The sequence below is a fragment of the Python bivittatus genome, unplaced genomic scaffold, assembly GCF_059951505.1.
Source record: "Python bivittatus isolate LINGU-HERP-01145 unplaced genomic scaffold, Pbiv_v1 ctg000080_np1212, whole genome shotgun sequence".
Lineage (NCBI taxonomy): Eukaryota > Metazoa > Chordata > Lepidosauria > Squamata > Pythonidae > Python > Python bivittatus.
Genome location: NW_028277035.1, coordinates 6,077,498 through 6,100,852, shown reverse-complemented (window position 1 = coordinate 6,100,852; position 23,355 = coordinate 6,077,498). Strand labels below are relative to the sequence as shown.

At 40.2% G+C, this 23,355-nt stretch overlaps 1 protein-coding gene, 1 long non-coding RNA gene and 2 other non-coding genes across 11 annotated transcripts in view; 3 read left to right on the top strand and 1 right to left on the bottom strand.

The window, feature by feature from the left end:
- The first annotated feature begins 2,330 nt into the window (after positions 1 to 2,330).
- On the top strand, positions 2,331 to 3,843 carry LOC148216607 (uncharacterized). Its single transcript, XR_015794685.1, has 2 exons — positions 2,331 to 2,400; positions 3,062 to 3,843. It is a non-coding gene; the product is annotated as an uncharacterized LOC148216607 (long non-coding RNA).
- On the top strand, positions 3,229 to 3,300 carry TRNAQ-CUG (transfer RNA glutamine (anticodon CUG)). The gene has a single exon. It is a non-coding gene; the product is annotated as a tRNA-Gln (tRNA).
- Positions 3,686 to 3,757, top strand: TRNAQ-UUG (transfer RNA glutamine (anticodon UUG)). The gene has a single exon. It is a non-coding gene; the product is annotated as a tRNA-Gln (tRNA).
- A 2,805-nt stretch (positions 3,844 to 6,648) lies between the features above and the next one.
- The window catches only part of NARF (nuclear prelamin A recognition factor), a 29,187-nt gene continuing 12,480 nt past the window's right edge, over positions 6,649 to 23,355 (bottom strand). For 4 of the 8 annotated variants that reach the window (XM_007437234.4, XM_088133432.1, XM_007437235.4 and 1 more), the window contains exons 7-12: positions 20,337 to 20,455; positions 19,144 to 19,273; positions 16,806 to 16,878; positions 13,599 to 13,736; positions 11,636 to 11,793; positions 6,649 to 9,947 (exon numbers count right to left, since the gene is read on the bottom strand). In XM_007437234.4, coding sequence (XP_007437296.1) covers positions 9,706 to 9,947; positions 11,636 to 11,793; positions 13,599 to 13,736; positions 16,806 to 16,878; positions 19,144 to 19,273; positions 20,337 to 20,455 — 860 coding nt within the window. In that variant the 3' untranslated portion in view covers positions 6,649 to 9,705. Of the gene's footprint in view, positions 10,518 to 11,635; positions 11,794 to 13,598; positions 13,737 to 16,805; positions 16,879 to 19,143; positions 19,274 to 20,336; positions 20,456 to 23,355 lie in introns of all 8 variants that reach the window. The other 4 variants (XM_025172559.2, XM_025172560.2, XM_088133433.1 and 1 more) reach the window with 4 other exon arrangements.

The following is a 23,355-nucleotide window of genomic DNA, read 5'->3' as shown; positions in this document are numbered from 1 at the left end:
CAGAATAAGTGCCTGACTTACACTTAATTCATCAATTCACACAATACAGCGTAGCTATATTCAACAGTGTCCAAAGATCTAGCTATCCCATCTCAAAAACTATACCATAATACCTGAAAATCAGAAAAAGGAAGAGACAAATTTTCTAAGACAAAAGACAAATGCACTGGGGGCCTTTTAGTTTAGGTGAAACATGCATAGACACAAGATGAGAAAATTTCCCTCTCTATTCTGGGCAGAATTAAGTAGATTTTTCCAACTTCCTATCTACAAGCAGGTCTCCAGTGTATGGTTAGTAGCCGAAATTAATTATTTGAGGAAATAATGCCTGAATTATGTTGAAAGAAGGCATGATTAAGGTTGTATAGTATGGAGACAGTGGATAAAAATAATTTTTGTTTCTCTCATAACATTAGAGTTTTGTCATCTGCACTTTCATCCAATTATGCCAAGCAGGATAAATGTTCTTCTTTTTGTTGAATTGGAACAATATCTAAACCTAGATTGTAATTTGGATCCCAAGTTGAAGAAGGGAAGAGTTCCAAATAATCCATGATGAACTGAGTTATTTTCTGAATCACTAAACATAGAGAGAAATCAAATCTAGTGTTCTGTATATACCCCTACAAGAGGATATCAGGCATAGATCTGAAAAACTTGTAATAAAGTTCTCAAAACTTCCAATGCCTTTTAGCCACAGTGCTTGGTGAAGAATACAAATGCTATGAAACCTAAGAGACAGTGCAACAAATAAACAGAGAATGAGTATGTGTTTAAACAAAAAGGAAAATGGAAAAAAAAAGGATACATATTTCACTGATTTTGTTTATGTATCTCATCGTCTGCTCTAAAAAATCTTCACTAAAAACAAGATGAATGTTTAAAAGGGAATAGAATAAAACTGATATAATGCTGCTTTCCAAAAAGTAATCCAAAAGAAATTCAAAGAAGGAAAAAAGAGAACATTATCATATTATTACTCTTTCTAGTTCCCATATATCTAAAAATGTACTGTTTTTATCACAAACAGCAACCTTCAAACTCTTTTTAATCAACTCATTTCCAATCTGCTGTCCTGCTCATCCAGATGATTTTGTTGAAATTTAGTGAAATTCCTGCACAAATGTGGCGGCCAAAGGGCAGAATATCAACCCAGTTTCAGCATGGTTTTAAGATCAGAAAGACAAACACTCCCATCCCCTCTTAAAACTCTTGAGGAGCCATAAACCAATCCCCCAAATGGTGGTATTACAGCATTACTGAATGGGCTTCCATAATCCTTCAGAAGGTGTAGCTCCCAACCGAACATTGCCCTTCCCTGGATCTCCGAGAGACAGTTGAATGGATGAACAATACCCTAGACTGTTGTGTGGGCAAATCCTTACTGAAAGCAGTGTCATGCTGTAAGCCAGTGGCTCTTAAACTGGGGGTAATTACCTCAAAGGGGGTGATTTGGGCATATTCTGGGGTTAATGGAGCAATTTGTAATTGCTTGCTTGTGAGTCGAGGATCCAGTGTGGGACTGCAGCTGCTGAGACAGCAGAGTCTGTGTGTGTGTGTGTTTTCGTGTGAGTAATTATATTATTTGAGACTGGGAAAAGGAGTAATTGGGACAAACAGTTTAAGAACCACTGCTGTAAGCTCTGCCCCTTTTGCACTTGTTTTGTGATGTCACACATACAAAAAGACAATGGCATTGTCATTTTGACAAAAACCTCTAGCCCTGCAGATGCCTTTGGCTGGGAAAGTCTCTACAAGGCTGTCTCCCAGCAACTATTGTCTACATCTGTCAGACAGGTTTATCCCATCAGTCTTTGTTGAACCTTGCTTTTTATTCCCCTGCTAACAGAAAGAATTACCAGCATGTGCTCTATTGAGCAAAAGATGACTGGGAGAAAGCAGAGGCCTGAGGTAAGCCAAAAAGCAGGCCTCTTTCCCAGGCACCGCCCCCTTTCTTCCTCACTGTAACAGAAGATGTCTAACTGAATTCACACGACATGCTAACCTTGTCAGTTTCAAACTCAGCAGCTCCATTCACATGACATATTAAACTTGGCAAGTTTAATTCTGGTTGCTGGCTTACTGTGTTATGTGAACCCCATACTGATTAACTACTATATAAATCCTTCTCACAGGTCGTGGGGTTACACAGTTTTCTGTGAGAAACATAGTCACATTGGAAGGATATAGAGAAGATAAGTATTGCCCCCATGTCTAGACAATACACAAATCTGTGACCTTTCTGCATTGCTGAGTCCTTCCACTAGGTGAAGGACTAAGGCCTAAGGGGAAAGAGAAAGTAAAAGAGCTTCTGTGTTGGGGGGGGGTCTAAGAAGTGAGTGTCCTGTGGGGGTAGCAACCTGACGATCGATTCCGTTAGGTTCTTCCTGCTGGGAAAGAGTAAGAGATTGTTTGTAGAATTTGTTTCCTCCAAAAGCTTTTCAAGCGTGTTTTCAAAAGAGAGCTCAGGCTGTCCTTCTCCACTGAGTGTGGGAAGCAAGGTGCAGAGAAGCCACAAGCAAGTAGAAAGCAATTGGGAGAGGGCATGAAAAGATTGGGAGAGGTCCTGCCATTGAGGCAGACCAATGGTGCCCGATGGCCAAGTTGTGACTTTGTACTTATTTGTACTTCTTTTCCTTTCTTTTCTATTTTTTTCCTCTTTTTTCCTTTCTTCCACTTTGAGCTTTCTTTCTGATTTTTTTCCCTTTCTTTTCTTCTTATATTAGTTTGTATCTTCTTTTAAAAAACTTTTAATATAATTATATGAAAAATGGTGACGATGATGATGATAATGATGATGATGATTATGATAATGGTTGATCGCACAGTCAGCCAGATGTTTAGACTGGATTTGCCATTTTTATCCCAGGTCCTTGGGAAGGGCTCAATAGGTGGACAAAAATGCCAAATCCAGTCTAAACATCTGGCTGACTGTGTGACCAGTCATAATAATGTCATTTGCTCCTAGGTTGCATTTGCAACTGTCTTCCGCGTTATTTATGAATTGCATTAGATTCCTCTAGCCACTTCTCATTAAATTCAGTCTTCTGCTTTGCCCTAGGGACTGGAGAGGCTGTTTTTAGAATGGAAGAAGTTTGGTATAAGTAAGAAATTCGATTTTTTTGAGTTGAAATAAGATCAGCCTAATCTGAAAACCGCCGGGAGAAGGACGCTACAGGGTAATTTGCAACCGGAATAAGTATGGACGATCGGAAAATTTTGCATCGTGGTTCCATGGTGTAATGGTTAGCACTCTGGACTCTGAATCCAGCGATCCGAGTTCAAATCTCGGTGGAACCTGTCGGGTGGATATTTTTGAAGTAGTTCTGGATTCTATTTTATGGAGGGAAGAAAAAAAGGAAGAATTAAGAAAAAATATATCTGAAATCGAATGTCAGGACAAAGGACAATATGCCTTCATTTTGACTTTTCCATAATGGAAATATTCGAAAAAACATGGTGTATCCCCGTCGTTTGTTTAAAGGGATTTTGATTTATGCTTTTTAGAAGAAAGGGAATGGTTTTTCCATGTAATATCTCAAAGTTTTGTTGCTCGATCGAAAGCTTATGAATGTGAAAATGCTTTCTCGTACAAAATGCAACAGAGCGGAAAGCAGCCCAGATTTCAAGGGGAACGAGAAGGACGTGCTAATGGAGGACTTTTCCAAAACACCGCTCACCTCGTGGTTCTATGGTGTAATGGTTAGCACTCTGGACTTTGAATCCAGCGATCCGAGTTCAAATCTCGGTAGAACCTAAGCGTAAAGTGGGGTGTTTTAAAAAAGCGGTTTTCTTTTTAGATGACAGTTATTACTTGAGAATATGGAAATGTGCCTTTTAAAAGACCATTGCGAAAAACGTACTATCTTAGAGGGTTCGGTTATCTGCTAGCCACCGCTTCCCTTGTTAAATTAAAGGCAATGTCATTGCTGGGTGCTAAAAGTATAAACTACGCGCAGCCGGGGTCTCATGAAAACTATCCAGCGGGGAAATTTGCTCTGATATCGATTCAGGATTGGCTTTCGGCAGACAAAAATCTGAAGGGTAACCTGATTTCCTCCGGACTTCTTGGCTGCTTGATTTTCACAGGACAGGGATTTTCACGAGGCGAGCAACGATCTTCTGCTCGCGCGATGGCGCCTTAAAAGAAGCAGGTCCGGCGTAACGCCCTCGCCGCAGGAATCCTCGTGATGAAACCTGCGGTTAGGAAGTAGATGTGTGTATGCTATTAAGAACGATTTGGAAATCTTCTGATATAACTGTAATTATGAGCAGGATTAGGGTGGATTTAAAAAAAAAACCTTGTTTTCTTTAAAATGTTTCTTTAGTGCAAGGAGAAACTTGCACTCGGCTAAAGTGATGACTGAGCAGAGACCACCGGGAAGGAAAGATACGCGTCTCTGTTAACCTTCTCCAGAGACAATCCGTTGATGTGGAATTAATTCAAGCTTGGGAAGCTTGACTAAGCTTCTGCCTTTAACTCCCAGAAACTGGGCTAGTTGCTTACTGGTCAAGAGCACCCATATGAATAGTAGCAGCCCAAACTTGACCAAAATGCAGCCCGGATTTCTTTCGCTGGCACCTCTGTTAAGGAGCCCACTTAATGAGCTGGTCAGAGAGAGGAAGGGTTGCACTGGATCTCTGGATTTTCCTGCTAAATTGAAAGGAAAACTCTAGTAATCGTGAGGTTCAGATATTAGATCTCATCTGTGTGTACGTGTCTACAGGGGAGTGTCAAAAAAAATCGGCATGGTGTCCATAATGGCGTGATGTGATCTAAGCTCCATCTGTGTTTTATGTGCATTGACCATGCCACTGTTTCTCAACCGTGGCAACTTTAAGATGTGTGGATTTCAGCTCCCAGAATTGGTGGGTAGAGGACCCTTGCTGACTATGCCCATTCACACAAGAGCCACCAAGGTTGATGGTTGCAGCAGTGATGCCATTTAGAGGAACTTGCGTGGTGGTGGTGGTTTTGGGGGGGCTTGAAGGCACAAACGGCATTAGGGAGGCTCTTTAAGGGGGGCTGTCCAGTGACCCCTGCTCAAGATTTCAAAGACCTACAGCCAAGTCTGCTAACTTATTATGGTTGTACCCATGTAGACTTGAATACACTACAATGGAGTCGTTTATTTATTCATTTATTTATGAAATGTATACATTGCTGCAATCCAGCTGGACTCTAAGTGGTTTACACATTTTTTAAAAAGTTGGTGGTAAACTATGTTTTAAACTTTTTGGTTTTCCTTTAAAAGCTCATATACACATGCATCAAAAAATCAATGGTCCCCAAACAATATTCAAATGAGAAGTAAAGCACTATGGCACGGATGGAGCTCTGTTGAAACATTACCAGTTCCTAGGAAAGGACAGGCAGTGGTTGTTTCACAGGAGTGGGCAATCTGTAGCCCTGCAAATGTTGCTGAACTACAAACTACATCTGTGGCCACACTGGGGGAGGCTGTTGGAAGTTGTAGCTCAGCAACATATGGCGGGACACCAGGTCCATCAAGGAACTCATAGACTGTCTCACAGATGAAAACTTTCAGCTTTTAAGCACCCTATGATAAAACTAAAAAGTGGCAACATAGAAAAATCTTGAGACTTTTTTAAAAATAAAATTAGGAAATGCCTAAATATGAGTCACCATTTAAGCTGAAGGTGAAGCTAAATGGTCCTCCAAGCATTCTTCCCCCAACTGCCTCTATTCATTCATTTACTTCTAGCATAGATCTATCTATTAATTTCCAGAAAACGACAGGATATGTCTACTGGGGACAGTTCAGTACTCATGTCTTCCACAAAGGTGTCATCACAGCAAATTAGGAACAGTGGTTGTAATCGATCAAATCCACAGGTGACAAATGATAAATATTTTTAATAGACTGTAATCTTGAACTTAAATATTTTGTAATAATGCAATGATCAGAAAAAGAACTATTTCAAGTAAGTTCCAATCTAAAATAAGAATATGCTTCCAATGCTTCTGATCTAGATGAACTTAATTTAAGAAGCTCTCTCTTTACGAGTATTTGCTGACAATTGTGTAAACCATTATGGTTAATAGGATTATGGTGTAAATAACTGATATGTGTAACAGATTTTGTAGTCATGACCTCCTACAGCTCATACTTTGCTTAGCCAAAGATCCAGCATATTGACAACATTTCATATCTATGGACTTTTTTTCATGAGTGTTGATATCTTTTTGAGATGCAAAAAGGGATGACGCCATCCATTTTTTCCATCACAGAAAGCCATCATGTTCATGTCCTGCACAGGAAACAAGCTTTGTCCAGCATGTACCATTTCCTATCAGGAAAAACTTGAATCTTTGGGAATTACTCTGTACTATCTTTGTTGGGTAACTAGATACCCTGCAATGAGGGCAGAAAGATCCAAATAACCCTAGGAGGTGAGGCTTTTAAATTCATCTGTTGTTTCTGTGGTGGCTGATCAACCAGGGCAAGGGGCAAAATTGGCAGACTGCAGTGCCATGAAAGTGACATACAATAACAATTTGCTTGATCAGTGATAGGACTTTTCTATAACTCTTGATTTACACTGAACAGCTCCATTTTGGCACCAAAAAGCATTTTGTTGTCCAACCATAGCAAAACACAGTATATGGTAACTCATGCTGGCAGAGAAGTTTGAACACTGGTCCTGTTTATTTAAAAATCTTTATGGATATGCATATTTTTCAAAGCCTACCATGCATGTACATTACAAGCAATTAAAATATGTGTAACACCAAGTTAAATTATGTCATAAGGGCTGTGCATGCTTTGAAAATGATCCAGAGAACATGCTTTAGACTTTGCATGAGCATAGCACTTCTCTACTATTTATTAAAGCAGCCATGTCTTTACTCAGGTTTCTAAATGAGCCTGAAAAAAAGATGCATTAAACCAATTGCACTATTAAAAAGATTCTTAAAAGACCCACAATTTTTTTTGGCTCATGCAAAAGCCTGCATTAGTGATATGGCTATTTTAATGAATAGCAGGGAGATGCTGAACTTTTACAAGTTCCAAAACATTTATTCTGAACTACTGTCAGAGTGTATATAGCCCTAGTATTTAACATAAGATGTTGTCCATTTGTATACACAAACACTGAAGAACAGAATAAAAAAGCTAGAATTGAAAAAAATGTCCAGGGCAACTCAATGAACCACCCTCCCTCCCCCAATTAAAATAAATTACATTGAAGATACTGAAAACTGTGCTTCTATGCTTTTGCCTTGCTTCAGAGATTTAGGCACCCTTGGGTACATTCATACAAAATTTCCTTTTCAATTGCATAACTGGGAATGTATACCTAGAAAAGACCAACATCTTTCACGCCCAGAAGAATGTTCTTGTGATAAAAAACAAAGCTAACTGTGTAATGTGGAGGCCCATCTTTGATACCTTAATGGGCTGACGTACTGGGACACCAAACACTCTAAAAAAGTAACATCAGAATGTACTTTTTTATTTGAATGCAGCACCACGCCCACACATACTTCAGCTATTTTAAATTCCTTTCCTCCATGCAGATATGTTTTAGTACGTATTTTTACTCTGGTATCCATTTTATGTTACTTTTTTCTCATTACAAAGACATGATTAATTCAGGCATGCAGTTTTGTAGCCCAATCCCTATGTACAGTACATAAAATGCACCTCCTCTACCTATTACCTCTATGCCAAAAAGCAACTCTCTTTATGATCACTTGATTTCCTATATCTCTTTACTATTCAGCTACTCCTGGGTAAAAATCCAATGCCTTTGTTGGGAGCTGGGATACTACTGAACCTCTAAAACTGAAGGTTAGGTTTTCAAACGGACAACATACAAGTCTTGATACCCCAATTGTATGTATTCATATAATGGTAATTTAAGAACACTCAAGAATTTGGGATTCTCAGTGAAATCACATCCAAGCTTACCCATGTTAAGGTAAGAAAAGTCTAATGAAAAAGAAAACATGGGACAGGCCAAAGCCAGCAGAGTTTAAAAGCATTTGACAAAACAAAAGAGCAACACAATGGAACAAAAGAATCACCAATCTTTGTGGCACTGTTTTTCTTCCTGAGCAGAGCATTCAAGAGGATATTCTTGTATATTTGTGGTTTGAGAGAGATGCGATTCAGAATAGGGGAAAAATGGATTAACATTACAATGTTGAGGCATAAGAACTGCTGATCATTCCTTTCACTGAGCATGTACTGAACATTCATGCGTCCCAATATTGTGTAGACAGCTCTTAAAATACAATCCTATGATGTCTACTAGAAATTCTGAGTTCACTGAGAATTGCTCCCAGGGAGAGCAATCTTCTTGGCCAAGTGCTGCATGAACTACTAGGGTATGATATCACATGCTGATGACACACACACACACATTCAGCATATGATCAGTGGAGAGAAGTCTTATCCTTGTTCCCCTTCTAGCAATTCTGCTCCAAAGTGCTGATTTCTTCCAATGTCATTGGCAGTGTGATGCCGGAGTAAGATGAGATTAACATCTGGTCTTTGCCTGCTCCAGCACAGAGTGACCAGTTGTGAATGGAACTCTCCATAAGTGATGAACAGAACTGCAACCTCCACATGTTAAGGCATCTCTCTCGTATCTACTTTCTTTAGAGAGATTATCAGTGACTGATCTGCACAGACTCTGCTATCAGGATTAAAATCCAACAAGTCCCAGAAAGCCCTAAAAATTAATGAGCGTTTCTAGGAAGGAGTCACTGAATCATCCTTTCTTAAAACATCACACAGAACTTCAACATTAGGCAGACTTAAAGTATTATGATACATCTACTTCTTAAATCAGGTCAACCCTCTGTTTCAAATATTCTGGCTTTATCATGTTCGTCTCCATCTTTATTCTAGCTTCTCTTCTGTACATTGGACTTAGTGATCTATCTGGACTTGCTGCTGCCTTACAGTACTCTTTGCCTACTCAAGATTCACCAATTCACCCAGCACTGTTGCTGATGACGCAGATCTCCCAAATATACTCTTGAACCTAGAGGATTTTACCAAGTTGTCTTAAGGGCCAGGGTCCCAACATTCAAGCAATGCCAGTAGTAGGAGCAAAGGACCCTGTTCTCAGAGGAGTTGAATAAGCTAAATAAAGCTGACTGAATGAGCATTCATTTCCAGCAGAGGGCGATGTTCCTACTGTTCTCTCAAACTAATTCAAGCTCACAGGCATTCTACCATAATTAAGAAAATAGGCCTGATATTGTAGACACTACATGGCGAGTAGGTGGCTTTTATCATATTTTGGTGGCTTACTATGTTTGGTAATAATATGAAGTCTTAAATAAGTAATACACTTTAACATGACATCATTCTGAGCACATCCATGGCACTGGATTCTTGGCACACAGGCCTTGAGTACCTAAGGGTCAGCAGTGAAGCACTTTGTAGCATGCCCTGATTTTCTTTCCAGTATACCTTAACAGGAAACAGTGGGACACTCACTGTTTCCTAAAAGATGATCAGGTTAAGGTTATGATTAAATAATGATTCACCACATTTACACTGAGGCCAGCTGCATTTTGACTCTGCACAACCCCAGTGGGGGAACAAGAGCAGTTCCAGTTCTGAGCACGCTTCACTTTTTGTGCCTCCAATCTCAGTTGCATAGCATAGTTGTCCCACTGCTGCAGGTCCATCAACCCTGATGCAGGTCTTATAATCTGACTGGTCACCATTTGATATCGTAATTGTTGGCAGCTGGTTTTTCCATGCTGTATTTAGTATGCAATGATTCCTGGGCTTTAATGGAGTCCACCCCCTCTAGCCATTCCTGATAAAGCTTCTGCACATGCCCATTGGTTTCAGGAACCTGGACAGGAACTGTGGCGTATACATCCTCCATTTGCTTGAGCAGGGCTTTATCTGGTTTTCCATCTTCAGTCTGGGCTTGACCATTTCCATTTAAACAACCTGAGAATCCGTGGCCAAAACAAGAGAAAAAATTAGTTTACTTAAACAGAGAAAATCATTGAGTGGGGTTATCCCCCATGATCCTGTATGGTCTATATGCATGTGACCTTTACATCTCCACATTCATTTACCTTGCCTCTGACCTCCCTGGATGTCCACATGAATATCATGAACAAACAGAGTCTCCCCACCTAAAATCTGGTGTGTGCAGTTCCGGACTGTGCTGTTGTTAATTTCTAAAATCTATAAATCAACCGCATGTTATATGTGCCCTGAATTTTATGCCATATCTAATTAAACATGACATCTTCACACAGTGTTTGAGGAAGGACAAGTGTACTAGGTAAGATGGGTAAGGAGAGCATGCTTTCATTCTCTACCATGTATAGATACAATTCAGCCTCTTAAGGTTTTAACACCAACCCTGTTCAGTCATTCTCACCTGGATGTGGAAGGGGTAAACCAGTCTGTGATTGCTGATAAAATAAAGTAGGATGCACAGTTGCAACAAAGGGTTCTTCTCAAATTCAGATGTATCCTCTTCAGACCTTAAGGCTGCAAAATTTAAACCTGAAGGGGCAGGGCTGTCTGAGCATTGTAGTCCGATGACTCTGTGAACTGGACTGGCATAACACATTCTTGGAGACACTAAGCTTTATTAAATGCAGAATGGCACTGATTCCGTATTAGCAGCAGTGCACTACGTAAAGAAAGTTTCCTATCTTGATTTCCTTCCTTTACCCTTATCTGTCTATTCTTTCCCACAAGACCATTCTCTTTTTCACTTTTCCAGCATCATTTGCTGGAAGCCCAGTAACTTTTACATGGAAATTCAATCCTGGAATATAATAAGATCCTCTAAAAAGAAGCTATAAGAAGTCTGTGTCAAGGTGATGAGTTCACTGAATTGTGCCATGCTAAAAAATCAATGCAAGACAAAGAGCAAAAACATAATAATGTACACAAATAGTAATGACAGCGGCTGAATTATGGTGATGGTTATTTATTCATTCATCATATTTATATAGCTGCCCATCTCACAATCAAGTGACTCTATGATGTATGACTCGATGTTATGTATAAAGCCAGACCTGAGCATTTCAGAATGGAGGTGTTAATATGATTAGAAATGGGGCAGTATGATGAGGGTATAAACCAAACTTTGGAGAAATGGGGGGAAGAAAAAACCTTTACTTGTAAACCAAACAAAGAAGTCTTTCTCCCCTCCCTTTCCCCCAAACCAGCTCAGTGAGGACTGAAGATGCTCAGTGACCCCAGAATACTGAACATCGCTGGGGGTGGGGGGGAGGTGGGAAATGTTATAGAACTGCCTTCCTCAGCCTGTCGCTGCCATCAGATACATTAGACTGCAACTCCCACTGACCACACTGGCTGGTGATGTTAGGCGTTATAGCCCAACGCATCCAGATGGCACCAGGTTGGGAAAGGCTGCACTGGAATATTCTGAAAAAGACATGGCCAGTTAGAGCCCTGGATAGGAACACTCTACACAGAGTATTTTACTGAAGGACATGTATGTATAATAAAGCTGCTTTTGTGGAGAAGGGGGGGAATGGATCATCTCAGTTATCTGGAGTCAGCACTGGCAACATCAGAGGGATTAATTATGCCTCCAGCCTTTTAATTGTACTGGGAGATGCAGAAGAAGTCTCAGGTTTAGTGGTTACCTCCAGGACAGGCTAAAACTTCCACGAAGTGGTAAGAACATTTCCCCTTTTTCAACTTCAGAATCATATTCTGGATGTTTCGAAAGCCATACGCTGCTGCAAAACGTAGCACTGTCTCGCCATCCTTTTCTAGGGTAACCTCTTGGAAGTCTTTGTTTCTGAAAAGACAGGGAGAAAAGATTTCTGGCTGGTCCTCCACAAAGCGAGCGAGCGAAGGGATAGGAATAGGATTTTCTATTTCAGCCTCTGTACCCGTTGGCCAGAAATGCTTTCCACCAATTCTGTCTGCTGGTATAAAGCCACCTTTTGTTGCTCATTTTTGGATGAAATATAATCACGCTCTCCAAACTGCTTCAAGATTTTTTTGGAAAGCAATATACAAAAGTTAAAAATACATATAAACATAGATACAGGGTTTGGGGGGTATTTTTACTGATTTAGGACTTCCTATTGATGGCTGATGCCCTCAGTAGCTGAGCTGGTAAAATAACGTGTAGTTGTTCTCTGAAAAAACAGGGAATGCCGGCAGTGCAGTGATACCAATTCTTTACTGCCTGGCCCTGCACTGGTTCTTGGTGCTCCTTTCAGCTTAATCCAAGGTGCTGTTTTTATACGTTCTTATGCAAATGAAACGTTCTACCTTTTTCCCAAATAGAAACTTGACCGTGGCTTTATTATGATTGATTTTACTATGATTAATTTTATTTATATAAATCTAGTCTTCCTAAAGAGAAGCTAATAACTGACCTTAAAGAGCATTTGCAGTCTTGGTCTTTTATAGCAAGGAACAGACTTTGTCTCTCTAATTCAGCGCAGTTTTACCATCCAGGCAAAGAGGCCAGGCTCCGAAGGCGCAGAAAATGGCCTTCTGGGCTGGCTTCCTGTTTGGAAAGCCTATTCGTGAAAGCCTCTACAGCTCGAGGGTCACAGCCTTCCAAGGCTCATAGGACCTCTTAAACATTGATTTAGAGAACAGAAATAAGCAATGGTTGATAAACAGTTGCATGCTTTCTGCACAGTGTTTTATAAACAATCTAATACTGACCCTGGAACCATGAAGTGAAGGCTTGTATACAAAACAAACATGTAAATAAGGTTGGTCAAGGCCACAGGAAAATTTTATTGCCAACAAAGCTGCCTAGCTGGTTTTGATTTTATTTAAGCTGCTAGATCAGGAAATGAAAACCATGGTCTTTTCCCATCTAAACTTTAGCTTAAACCAGCGTTTCTCAAAGTGTGGTCTGAAGACCCTTGGGGGTCTCCCAAGACCTCTCAGGGACCTGTGAAATCAAAAGTATTTGCTAGATATTAAAGATATTTGCAAAAATTTAAAACAATATCACTCTTTTCATTATTTTTTTTTACTTGTTAAAAATATATGGGGGGTTTTCATGGAAAATATTTTATTTATGTTAATATCTAATAGGTTTAATATTGTTATTTTTACACGATTCAATAAAGAAATATTCTACAAATGCATCAATTTTAATTTTTAATATGATAAATACTGACAAATATAACTCATACAAATAAAAGCTCTTTTGGGGTCCTCCATAATTTTTAAAAGTGGGAAGGGATCTTGAGAGCAAAATCTCACTGGCCAACACCTTTTTCCAAGGGTTCCCTAGGAAGAACTAATTATGAGAGGCTGCCACCATGCAGACTTAATTTCTGACATATCTTTGGTTGGCTGGCTGGCTGCCTGGGGAGTTTTAAATTCTTCTGCTAAGAGGTTCTCCTTTCTGTCCAGCTCTAGGAAAAACAGAAAGGTGCTTCAGATCTCTTTGCCCCAACCCCCCAAATACAGTGCTCTGTGTATGTCCTGCCTGCTGGGCTGAGGAAAGACTATGGATGTGTTTTACTTGGTTTTCAATTAATTTTCTTCATAAACATATGGGTGGCTTGAAAAGTAGCTATTTTCTGTTTCTGTTTAAGGCCACCTACTTTTAGTTACGCAACTTACTTTAATACTTTGTACGTGATCTCCTTCACTTCAGTGTCAAACAGCTCCTTGGCAGCGTGTTTAAATACGTGCTCTAGGTAACCATCTGATCTCCTTCCATCATGCCTATTTAGCTCATCTTCTTTTATGCCACCAAACCTGGTAAGTAATAAGGGAAGGATCAAGAGGTGGAAGACTAAGATCACTTGTATAAATGCCAGTCCTGGCCTTTCTCAACTCAGGGCCCCTTAAATATGCCTGATTATAATCTCTGTAATTCCCAGCCATCTCAGGCATGGCTGTTGCTGGCTGAGAATTGTGGGAGCTGTAGTGCAGTGTTTTGGGAGAGTTCTAGATTGGGGAAGGATGCACTGTACACATGCCACTTAACCATAGTCAGGGAACCAAAAACTCTGCCACCCATGGTCATATTACATGGATATGTGTATTTATTTAGCCCTTTGATAGGAATAAACAATTGTTATATATGCACGACCAAATCAAATTTGGAAGGACAGCGCACATATATGAAAAACAATGAAGAAATAGTGATCAACGATAACTGCAGCTATGAATGGTTATCTTGCATACAGTCAGGTCCAGAAATATTGGGACATCAACACAATTCTAACATCTTTGGCTCTATACACCACCACAATGGATTTGGAATGAAACAAACACAATGTGCCTTAACTGCAGACTGTCAGCTTTAATTTGAGGGTATGTACATCCAACTCAGGTGAATGGTGTAGGAATTACAACAGTTTGCATATGTGCCTCCCACTTGTTAAGGGACCAAAAGTAATGGGACAGAATAATAATCATACATCAAACTTTCCCTTTTTAATACTTGGTTGCAAATCCGTTGCAATCAATCACAGCCTGAAGCCTGGAACGCATAGACATCACCAGACGCTGGGTTTCATCCCTGGTGATGCCCTGCCAGGCCTCTACTGCAACTGTCTTCAGTTCCTGCTTGTTCTTGGGGCATTTTCCCTTCAGTTTTGTCTTCAGCAAGTGAAATGCATGCTCAATGGGATTCAGGTCAGGTGATTGACTTGGCCATTGCATAAAATTCCACTTCTGTCCCTTCAAAAACTCTTTGGTTGCTTTTGCAGTATGCTTTGGGTCATTGTCCATCTGTACTGTGAAGCGCCGTCCAATGAGTTCTGCAGCATTTGGCTGAATGTGAGCAGATAATATTGCCCGAAACACTGCAGAATTCATCCTGCTGCTTTTGTCAGCAGTCACATCATCAATAAATACAAGAGAACCAGTTCCATTGGCAGCCATACATGCCCACGCCATGACACTACCACCACCATGCTTCACTGAGGTGGTATGCTTAGGATCATGAGCAGTTCCTTTCCTTCTCCATACTCTTCTCTTCCCATCACTCTGGTACAAGTTGATCTTGGTCTCATCTGTCCATAGGATGTTGTTCTAGAACTGTGAAGGCTTTTTTAGATGTCGTTTGGCAAACTCTAATCTGGCCTTCCTGTTTTTGAGGCTCACCAGTGGTTTACATCTTGTGGTGAACCCTCTGTATTCACTCTGGTGAAGTCTTCTTTTGATTGTTGACTTTGACACACATACACCTACCTCCTGGAGAGTGTTCTTGATCTGGCCAACTGTTGTGGAGGGTGTTTTCTTCACCAGGGAAAGGATTCTTCGGTCATCCACCACAGTTGTTTTCCATTGTCTCCCGGGTCTTTTGGTGTTGCTGAGCTCACCGGTGCATTCCTTCTTTTTGAGAATGGTCCAAACAGTTGTTTTGGCCACGCCTAATGTTCTTGCTATCTCTCTGATGGGTTTGTTTTGTTTCTTCAGCCTAATGATGGCTTGCTTCACTGATAGTGACAGCTCTTTGGATCTCATCTTGAGAGTTGACAGCAACAGATTCCAAATGCAACTAGCACACTTGAAATGAACTCTGGGCCTTTTATCTGCACATTGTAATTGGGGTACTGAGGGAATATCACACGCCTGTCCATGGAACAGCTGAGAAGCCAATTGTCCCATTACTTTTGGTCCCTTAACAAGTGGGAGGCACATATGCAAACTGTTGTAATTCCTACACCATTCACCTGAGTTGGATGTACATATCCTCAAATTAAAGCTGACAGCCTGCAGTTAAGGCACATTGTGTTTGTTTCATTCCAAATCCATTGTAGTGGTGTATAGAGCCAAAGATGTTAGAATTGTGTCGATGTCCCAATATTTCTGGACCTGACTGTATATTTGATCTTGTAAGCACATCTCGTCTTCCCTGGCTGCTTGGTTTCTGGTAGACTAAAATACATATATTTACAAATATTGCCAAAGACAACGTATCTAATAAAACGGGCAGTGGGCTATGAAGACCTGCACCATAATATAATTCTTAGATTTTAAGGCAACACCCAATGCTTTAAAAATGGCATTTGTGCCACAGTAAAGTAGCAGTTTGCCTTCTGAAAGAGTAGGTGTTACTACTTCCAAACCATACAACATCCTGCAATGAGGAGGTATCCCACTTATGTGCTATGATAAACATTCCACGCTTCTATAGCAAGTGCATCTCCAGGATGGGCATGTAGGCCCAGCATCAGCCCAACCTAGCAAAGACTGTGTCCCAGTGCTGCATTCTAGGCACGGCACTCCATCACCTCTACAGTAGCCCAGCAGTAGCTCTTGCTTTCGCACTGTGAGTGAGTGCATATTGGAGTGTAACTGTCAGGGGATGTAGAAGCTCACATTAGCAGAAGCCAACCTATCTGGCAGCGTCAATATTTTGCTTGGATGGGAGCTGCTGAGCAATCATGCTGTTCCAGTGTCGCCTACACATGTGTTGCGGGAGGGAGGGAGGAGCTGCTGGCTGCCTCAATCCCTTTCTTCTTGTGTCTGCTGATAAAGAAGACGAAGGGGAGAAGGAAGCTGGATAATACTTTAGTTCTGCCAAGGGGAGCTAAAGGACAGCAGACAACAGAGGTGATGGGGGTGGGAGTCAGTATAGTCCAAAGCTACCCAAGCTCGATCAGGATCTCTGGATATGCAACTGAGTTTTACAAGGGTGGCATGCTGAAACAAGCCAACTCCTAACAGGATCACAGCATTACATAGTGTCGAAATGTGAAGGCCATAGTAATTCATACTTGTGCTTCTGAAATGCTTTCATCTGATGGAGATGCATAAAGGTGATTCTTTTCAGGAAAATCATCAAAAGAAAAGCTTATCAAAGCTACTTACAAGGTATCAAAGGGCACCTCACTTATTTCATTCAGTGATATTTTTCTTTGCTCTATCATTTGGAAGACTTCTCCTGTAGGAAGAAAACATTCTTAAATACATAACAAGACCACTAAGAGTGGATGAAAATGAATCTTCCAGAGAAGCACTTTATTACATTCTTCTTTCTCTTAGACAGTTTTTTTTTCAAACCCTTCTATCTAGACGACAGCTTTTGGAGTCTCCGGAGGGCTTCCATCCAAATATTAACTAGGTCTGACCTTAGTTAGCTTCAGAAATCAGCCAAATTCAGCTAGTTACTGAGTTACTATCTGCTAAGGTCTTTTTTATACTGTTCAGGACATGAGAAGAACAAAGAATCATCTAGCCCAGCATCTCGTTTCTGGTCACGATAAATCTGATAATTTGGAGAAGCCCACTGAGGTAGTAAATTTCATAATGTGAAAAAGTATTTTCTTTGATCTGTCATGAATCTACCACCAGCCAGTTTCACTGGGTGACCCTAGTATTATAAAAATAAAGGGGGGGGGGCAGAGTTTTTTCACATTTCCAAAGCATTACTCCTTAAAAAAATCTCAAATGTTTCCATTTTTTTTTTAATAGAGAAGAACTTCAAAAGGATCCCTTTGATCCTTAGAACTACCTTTTTCTGTATCTTTTCAAAGCTGTAAAACCCCTTCTGAGATGGGGCAGCCACACTGTGGTCACACCATAAAGCTGTATCAAGAAATTACTACAATTTTCAATCCTTTTTTCAATCCTTGGGCAAGGAATTTCCCATTTTTCACTGTTTCTGGATTCCACTTGGATGTTTTCACAGAGTTACTCACTGTAACTTTAAACATCTCTTTTTCTTGGTTGCACACATTTGTTTGTCCCGATCTGCATGCTTTTTTACTTGAGTTGTATTTCATTTGCTATTTGGTTCTTGCACTTCATCTGCTTCCTGTTGCAGTTTATACTACCTTTCCTGCCCATGACAGCAACAAATGTATTTTTCTCATTCAATGAACTCAATATATAAATGGCAAGGAAATGTGGCTGCAGGGTAAAAGACAGGGGTCTAGCACAACGTACTGCAGAATAACTAACGTTCAAAGGACTTTGACTTTAAAATCAATGGCATGGTCCAGTCAAGGTCCAGTCCAGATTTACTTTTAGCTTTTGGGATCTATTCCCTTCCATCAAAATGTCCTGCTTCATCTTGAATCCTCTAAGCTCTCATTATGTCAGAAGAGACAAATGGGCTTCCGGGGAAGTCAGCCAAGGGCAGTGTGGTGGAATGCTGCTTGGTAACTGCAGAGAGAAAGGGGTTCTGTCCCTTCTCTTTAAGTGCCACATCCACGGGTGGAAACGAGGGGCACTGAGTTAGTATTGGGCAATCCAGCAACAGAGTGAAATGTAGCTGCTGATGCTGGTTAGTCATTTTTTTTGTTTGTTTGGTTACCCCTCTTATCATCAAACATGCTCTTGCATGATGTTGGCTGATACCTTGTGCTTTCACCTTCTTCTTGTACTTCAAGGCCAAGATGGGCATTCTCCCATTTATTATGCACACTTAGTGCTAAAAACCTAACTAAGATGCGGTAGCCAAATACATTTTTATTGTCCCTGTGAAACTGAAAATTATGATCTCCTTGTCCCCAATAACAAATCAAGATTCATTAGTACTGGAAGACAATCATTTGGCATTTGAGATAAAAATTATACAAGACCTCTCTTCAGCTCTCAATTTCTTAAAACTAGAAGAATAATAAACTAGTTGGAAACCTTATGCTGCCCTTGGACATTCAACCTTTTCCCCAATGACAGGGCTGGCCCTGGCATGTTTCACTTTAAAGAATATAAAGGACAGAAGCATAACAGTCTTCTCAATCACAGCTTACTTCACTCTGATACATTTCTCCCAGCCAGTCTCAGTTTGAATGTCAAATGCACATGAAGAAAGATTCTGGGAAGTTAAGTTATAGGTGGGGAGAGAATTTAGCATCTATGTATCCTTTTGCTATTAAAAGTGCATCCCCCATTGCCTGTTTTATATATGATCAGGACAGATCTTACTAGAAGGATCTCCTGTCCCCATATATGTCCAGACACAAAAATAATCCAATAGAATGTCAAAGCTGAAAAATGTGAGCATTATCACAATATTTCAAAATGTAAACTACCATCCCATCCCACCTGCCAATCCTTCTCTCTTTCTCTTAAAATGCCCAATCATATTTACAGAGCCAGCCTTATTGCTACATGACTGTATGCCCCCATCAATGTCCTTGTTAAAATAAATTTTTAAAATGAATAAAATACAATTGCAGTATATTGTAAAGAAGATACCTACCTGATGTTAAAACGCAATCTACATCTTGAGAGTTATACAAATGGGTATAAAAGTCTTCTCGTAATGCCTCTAACTTTTTGTCATAACAAGGGGCCACAATGATATGGAAAATTTTATCAGGGGATAGATTCTGATGGAAAAAGAAAAAAGAAAATACATTACACATATACACAGCGACATTTTTTCACAAAGCGTTTCTTACAGAATTTGGATTTGGTGGAGTTCTTGGTACTCTCTGAGCTTGGTTGTTCGCTTGCAGACATTTCATTACCCAACTAGGTAACATCATCAGATATTCTCTTCTATTGGAATTTAGATTTTATTAGGTTGGAAATTAGACTCCCTTAGTCTGTCCTGGTCGGCCTTCATATTTGTTTCCCTATGTTTTTTAATATGTGGCTTGCTTGGTGAACCATCTACATTGGAGAGGCAGTGTATATATGGAAAAGTGATTAAATGAAATCCCCCCTGCAGGGGCTGGTGCGCTGGACTACAGCAATGGTGACCCAGAACAATTTACGGATTGTAGTTTTTATTATTGTTGTGAGCTGCCCAGAGTTGTGCTCTAAGATGAGAGGCCACATAAATCTTTTAAATAATAGCAATCTAGCACTCTAAATTTTGCTCTAAATTGAAGACAGAATAGGAAGGGTCATCAAGGGAGACGTGTCGTTACCTGTCCCTGTCCTGCAATGCAGACCTTGGCATTACAGGATATAATGTAATTGTCTGGGCACTGCCAGGACAACATTATAGTTCCATGGTCTTTGCTCATATGGGACATGGGGATCCTGGAATGCTGGCACCAAAACCTTCCAAGGAGCCAAAATACAGCAGATAAGAACTGGCAAATCACTGAAACCAGTGAATAAACATACTGTGCTGCCCTTTATCAGGAAGATTTCACATACACACTCTAGCCCTTCATTTAACAACAAGGTGTCCTAGTAGCAAGGGATAAGTGCTAGCAAAAGCCTGCCCGCATTGCCCAGGAGCACAAGTTGATGTCAGAGAAGATTCCAAGTTGGCTGAATGCTTTTATAAAGCTCGTATTTACTAGAAGCAGACTCTAACTTTGATAAAACCCTTTTTAAAATGATCCCAGGAACGAGCATCAAAGACCAGGATTTGAAAAGACCATTTTGCTCTCAAACACAGTTAAATCCCCCAAATCAGAAACTACAAACCAGTACCTGCTGTCTGGCAAAATAACCCTTCACAAGGGAACCCATGATCTGCTGTGGTGACTTCGCAGTGCAAATATGTGGAATTACCATGCTGGGCAGGACTCTCTCTGCATACTGGATCCAACCTAGAAGGAACAAACAGAATTAGTAAAAGAGGGATTGAAGTGGGTGGAATATTCCTAACTGAAGAAGTTAAAATTTAATTACATGAAAAAGACAAACACAAAGCCATGTTTCAAAAATACTGTACACTTGTGTCACTGTGATGGTGAATTGATAATGAAGAAAGAAATTGTTCAGCAAGCCATGTGGATGTAATTAGTTTGCTCTCTGGAATCTCAGCATTGAACAGCCTTCCTAGGGACCATCAGCCTGCAGACATTAGGCCTTTGAGAAAATTCCCAAGACTTGGATTGTTACATGAGAATTGAGCCAGTGTGGTTGCTTCAGGAGTGAATGCCAGATTCACAGGAAAATTTTACATTTCCAATATTATTTCCAGGCTTGATGTTCAGCAAATCCAACTTATTTCCATACATTTTCAGCAAGGATATCTTCTTCTTCAATGCCAGTAATAAGCATCCTGCCGTTGCTGAAATTATAGGCCAGAAGGTACCAAGTTGGGTGCCTGGATTTAGCAGCCTCAACAATACAAGGCCACACACAAGGCTATGCATGTATGAAAAAGGAAAATATGCAGAAGATGGGCTGAAGCTATCAGTAAGGCTACAATATTTTGCTTTTGCAGTGCCAAATGTTTTCTGCAAATATTTCAGGGCTGCAAGAACATTTGGATGAGGTACAATAAGATTCCCCAGAAATATGATTTTTCACATTTTTTCAAGTCTTTTTATAGCCAAGATCTGAAACTCCTGCAACACCATTTTTAGATTTTTTTCCTCTTCCTACATAACATTATCCAAGTAGGGACTATATAATGAACATAACAATGTGATGACACTACGTTTCCAATCGCATTTGACTACTTGATGGCATCACAGAGAGCAAACAACAGCTACTGCATGTCTGGATAGGTGAAGGAAAGCACGAACCTCAGAAGAACTGGACTGAAACTCCCTGCCTTGCTACTGTGAACTATGGTGATGTTAATGAAACAGAATTTAGGCATCAATCAAAAATATCTTGACATATGTTTCATTCAAGGTTTTTAATTAGAAACCCATTTTTTAAATTGCAATTGCAATTTTTGATTTTAAACTGCTTTGAGATTTCTTTTAATGAGAAATTATTTTGGACTGCATAAATGGCTGCCAACATTCTGAGTTAGTCAGGCAGATCTTTGGCCTCAAAAATCCTAGGAGGAGCCAGCCTGAATACCTGTACTGGGCCCTCTTTAAAATTAGAATGACACTTCAACAGTATTTTGCAATAGCAATCATTATTCCTCCCATAATGTTCTAGAATGACTTAGTATTTTTTATTTTTAATTGATGTTTTAATCCTATTGTGTGAGCTGCCTAGAGTTGGGAAATAAATAAGTAAATAAAAATATGCAAGGCCCTGTGGGAAAGCCAAGATGGCTGCCGGATGTTGGTCAGTGCTGAAGTATCGTATTTTAACAACTCTTTAAAAAAGGGGGCAAAAGCAACATAAACTGCCAGAGGCATGCGTTCTCCACTACACTGAATGGCATCCCACTGAGAATTCCTCTTAGGGCAGGACACATAGGAAGAACTGTATATTCTAGACTGGCTGAGTTCCCAGGGCTTTAATTGGGGGAGCAAAGTCTCAATCAACACATTTTTCTTCAGTCATCACATCCAAAAAAGACTCTTAGTGGATGTGCTTCTTTCTTCTGTCAATGCATATAAAAAGGCTCTTCTTTAGGTTAGTTCAGAAGAAGCCACAAAGATGCTTTGAATCCATCTAGAAAAACAAATGTAATTTTTTTCTTCCCTATTTGCAAGTCTTCTCCGTTCCCTCTTGAAAGCCTAGGACAAGCAATAGCAGCCAGCTGACACTTCTGTCCAACTTATCTGAGCGTGCACTTGCTTTTCCTTATCCTCCCTCCTCGTCTTCCTTGGCTTCACCCTCATATCTACACATAAATGAATTTCTGGTCCTTTCACATTTGCAGATAGAAAGCTTCCAATAGCGAGAGAAAGAGTGAAAAAGAGGCATTATGTTTTACATTGGGAGGGTGTTTTAAATTGAAAATAATGAGCTTGCTGTAATACACTGGTTGGTTCCCTTTTGAAACACATGTTACAGGTTATGTAAAGAAAATACAACGTGCAATACAGCTGTGACTCCCTGAAAGAAAGATGGAGGTCTCCAAAAGTAATTGCAATGACTCATCTCCATGCTATACATCGAAGGTGAGTTTCCAGAGCCTCTGAGTCTCATAATTTCTGATCAAACAAGTCTCAGCAAAGTGTAATGAGCTAAGCCGAGAACCGGTTTATAGCATGAGTCACTATGTAAGCTGAGTGACCTCCAAGTATTTGTTCTGATAGGAAGAAAAGCAGAATTCAGCGTATTAACGTATTAGCCTTGCAATTTCACATTTGCCATTGCATGATAATGCACACTGTCTTGGTGTATAAGCAGCAGGCTCCAGAAGGGGTTTATCTTCATTGATACAAGCACCCAAGCCCTTTCTGCATAGTCAGCTCCAAGGCTGGACTCCAGAAATATGGTTAGAGAAAAGCTGAAGCCCAGACCCAGAGCACTTCCTCATTACAGAAACACTGCTGACAGTCTATATTAGCCATTCACAGCCCTGTGCCCTGTGTGTCTTGGACTAAAGCTGCCATTCATTCTTCCCAACCAAGGTTGTGCTTCAGTCCAAATGGAGAAGAGCTGGCTGAGAAAAGGGTGAGAAGCCCCAATGCTAACGTGGGAGTGGAAGAGGAGGAAAGAAGAGTCATGGCACAGAGATTTCAGGTTTTCTGGTAACAGTCTTATAGCTAAGACTGAAAATTCAGCTGAACCCTCTGCTGAACACATTACAATCATGATAAGATTCTGTAGGAGTGTCCAAAAGTTGAACATTTCAGCCAAA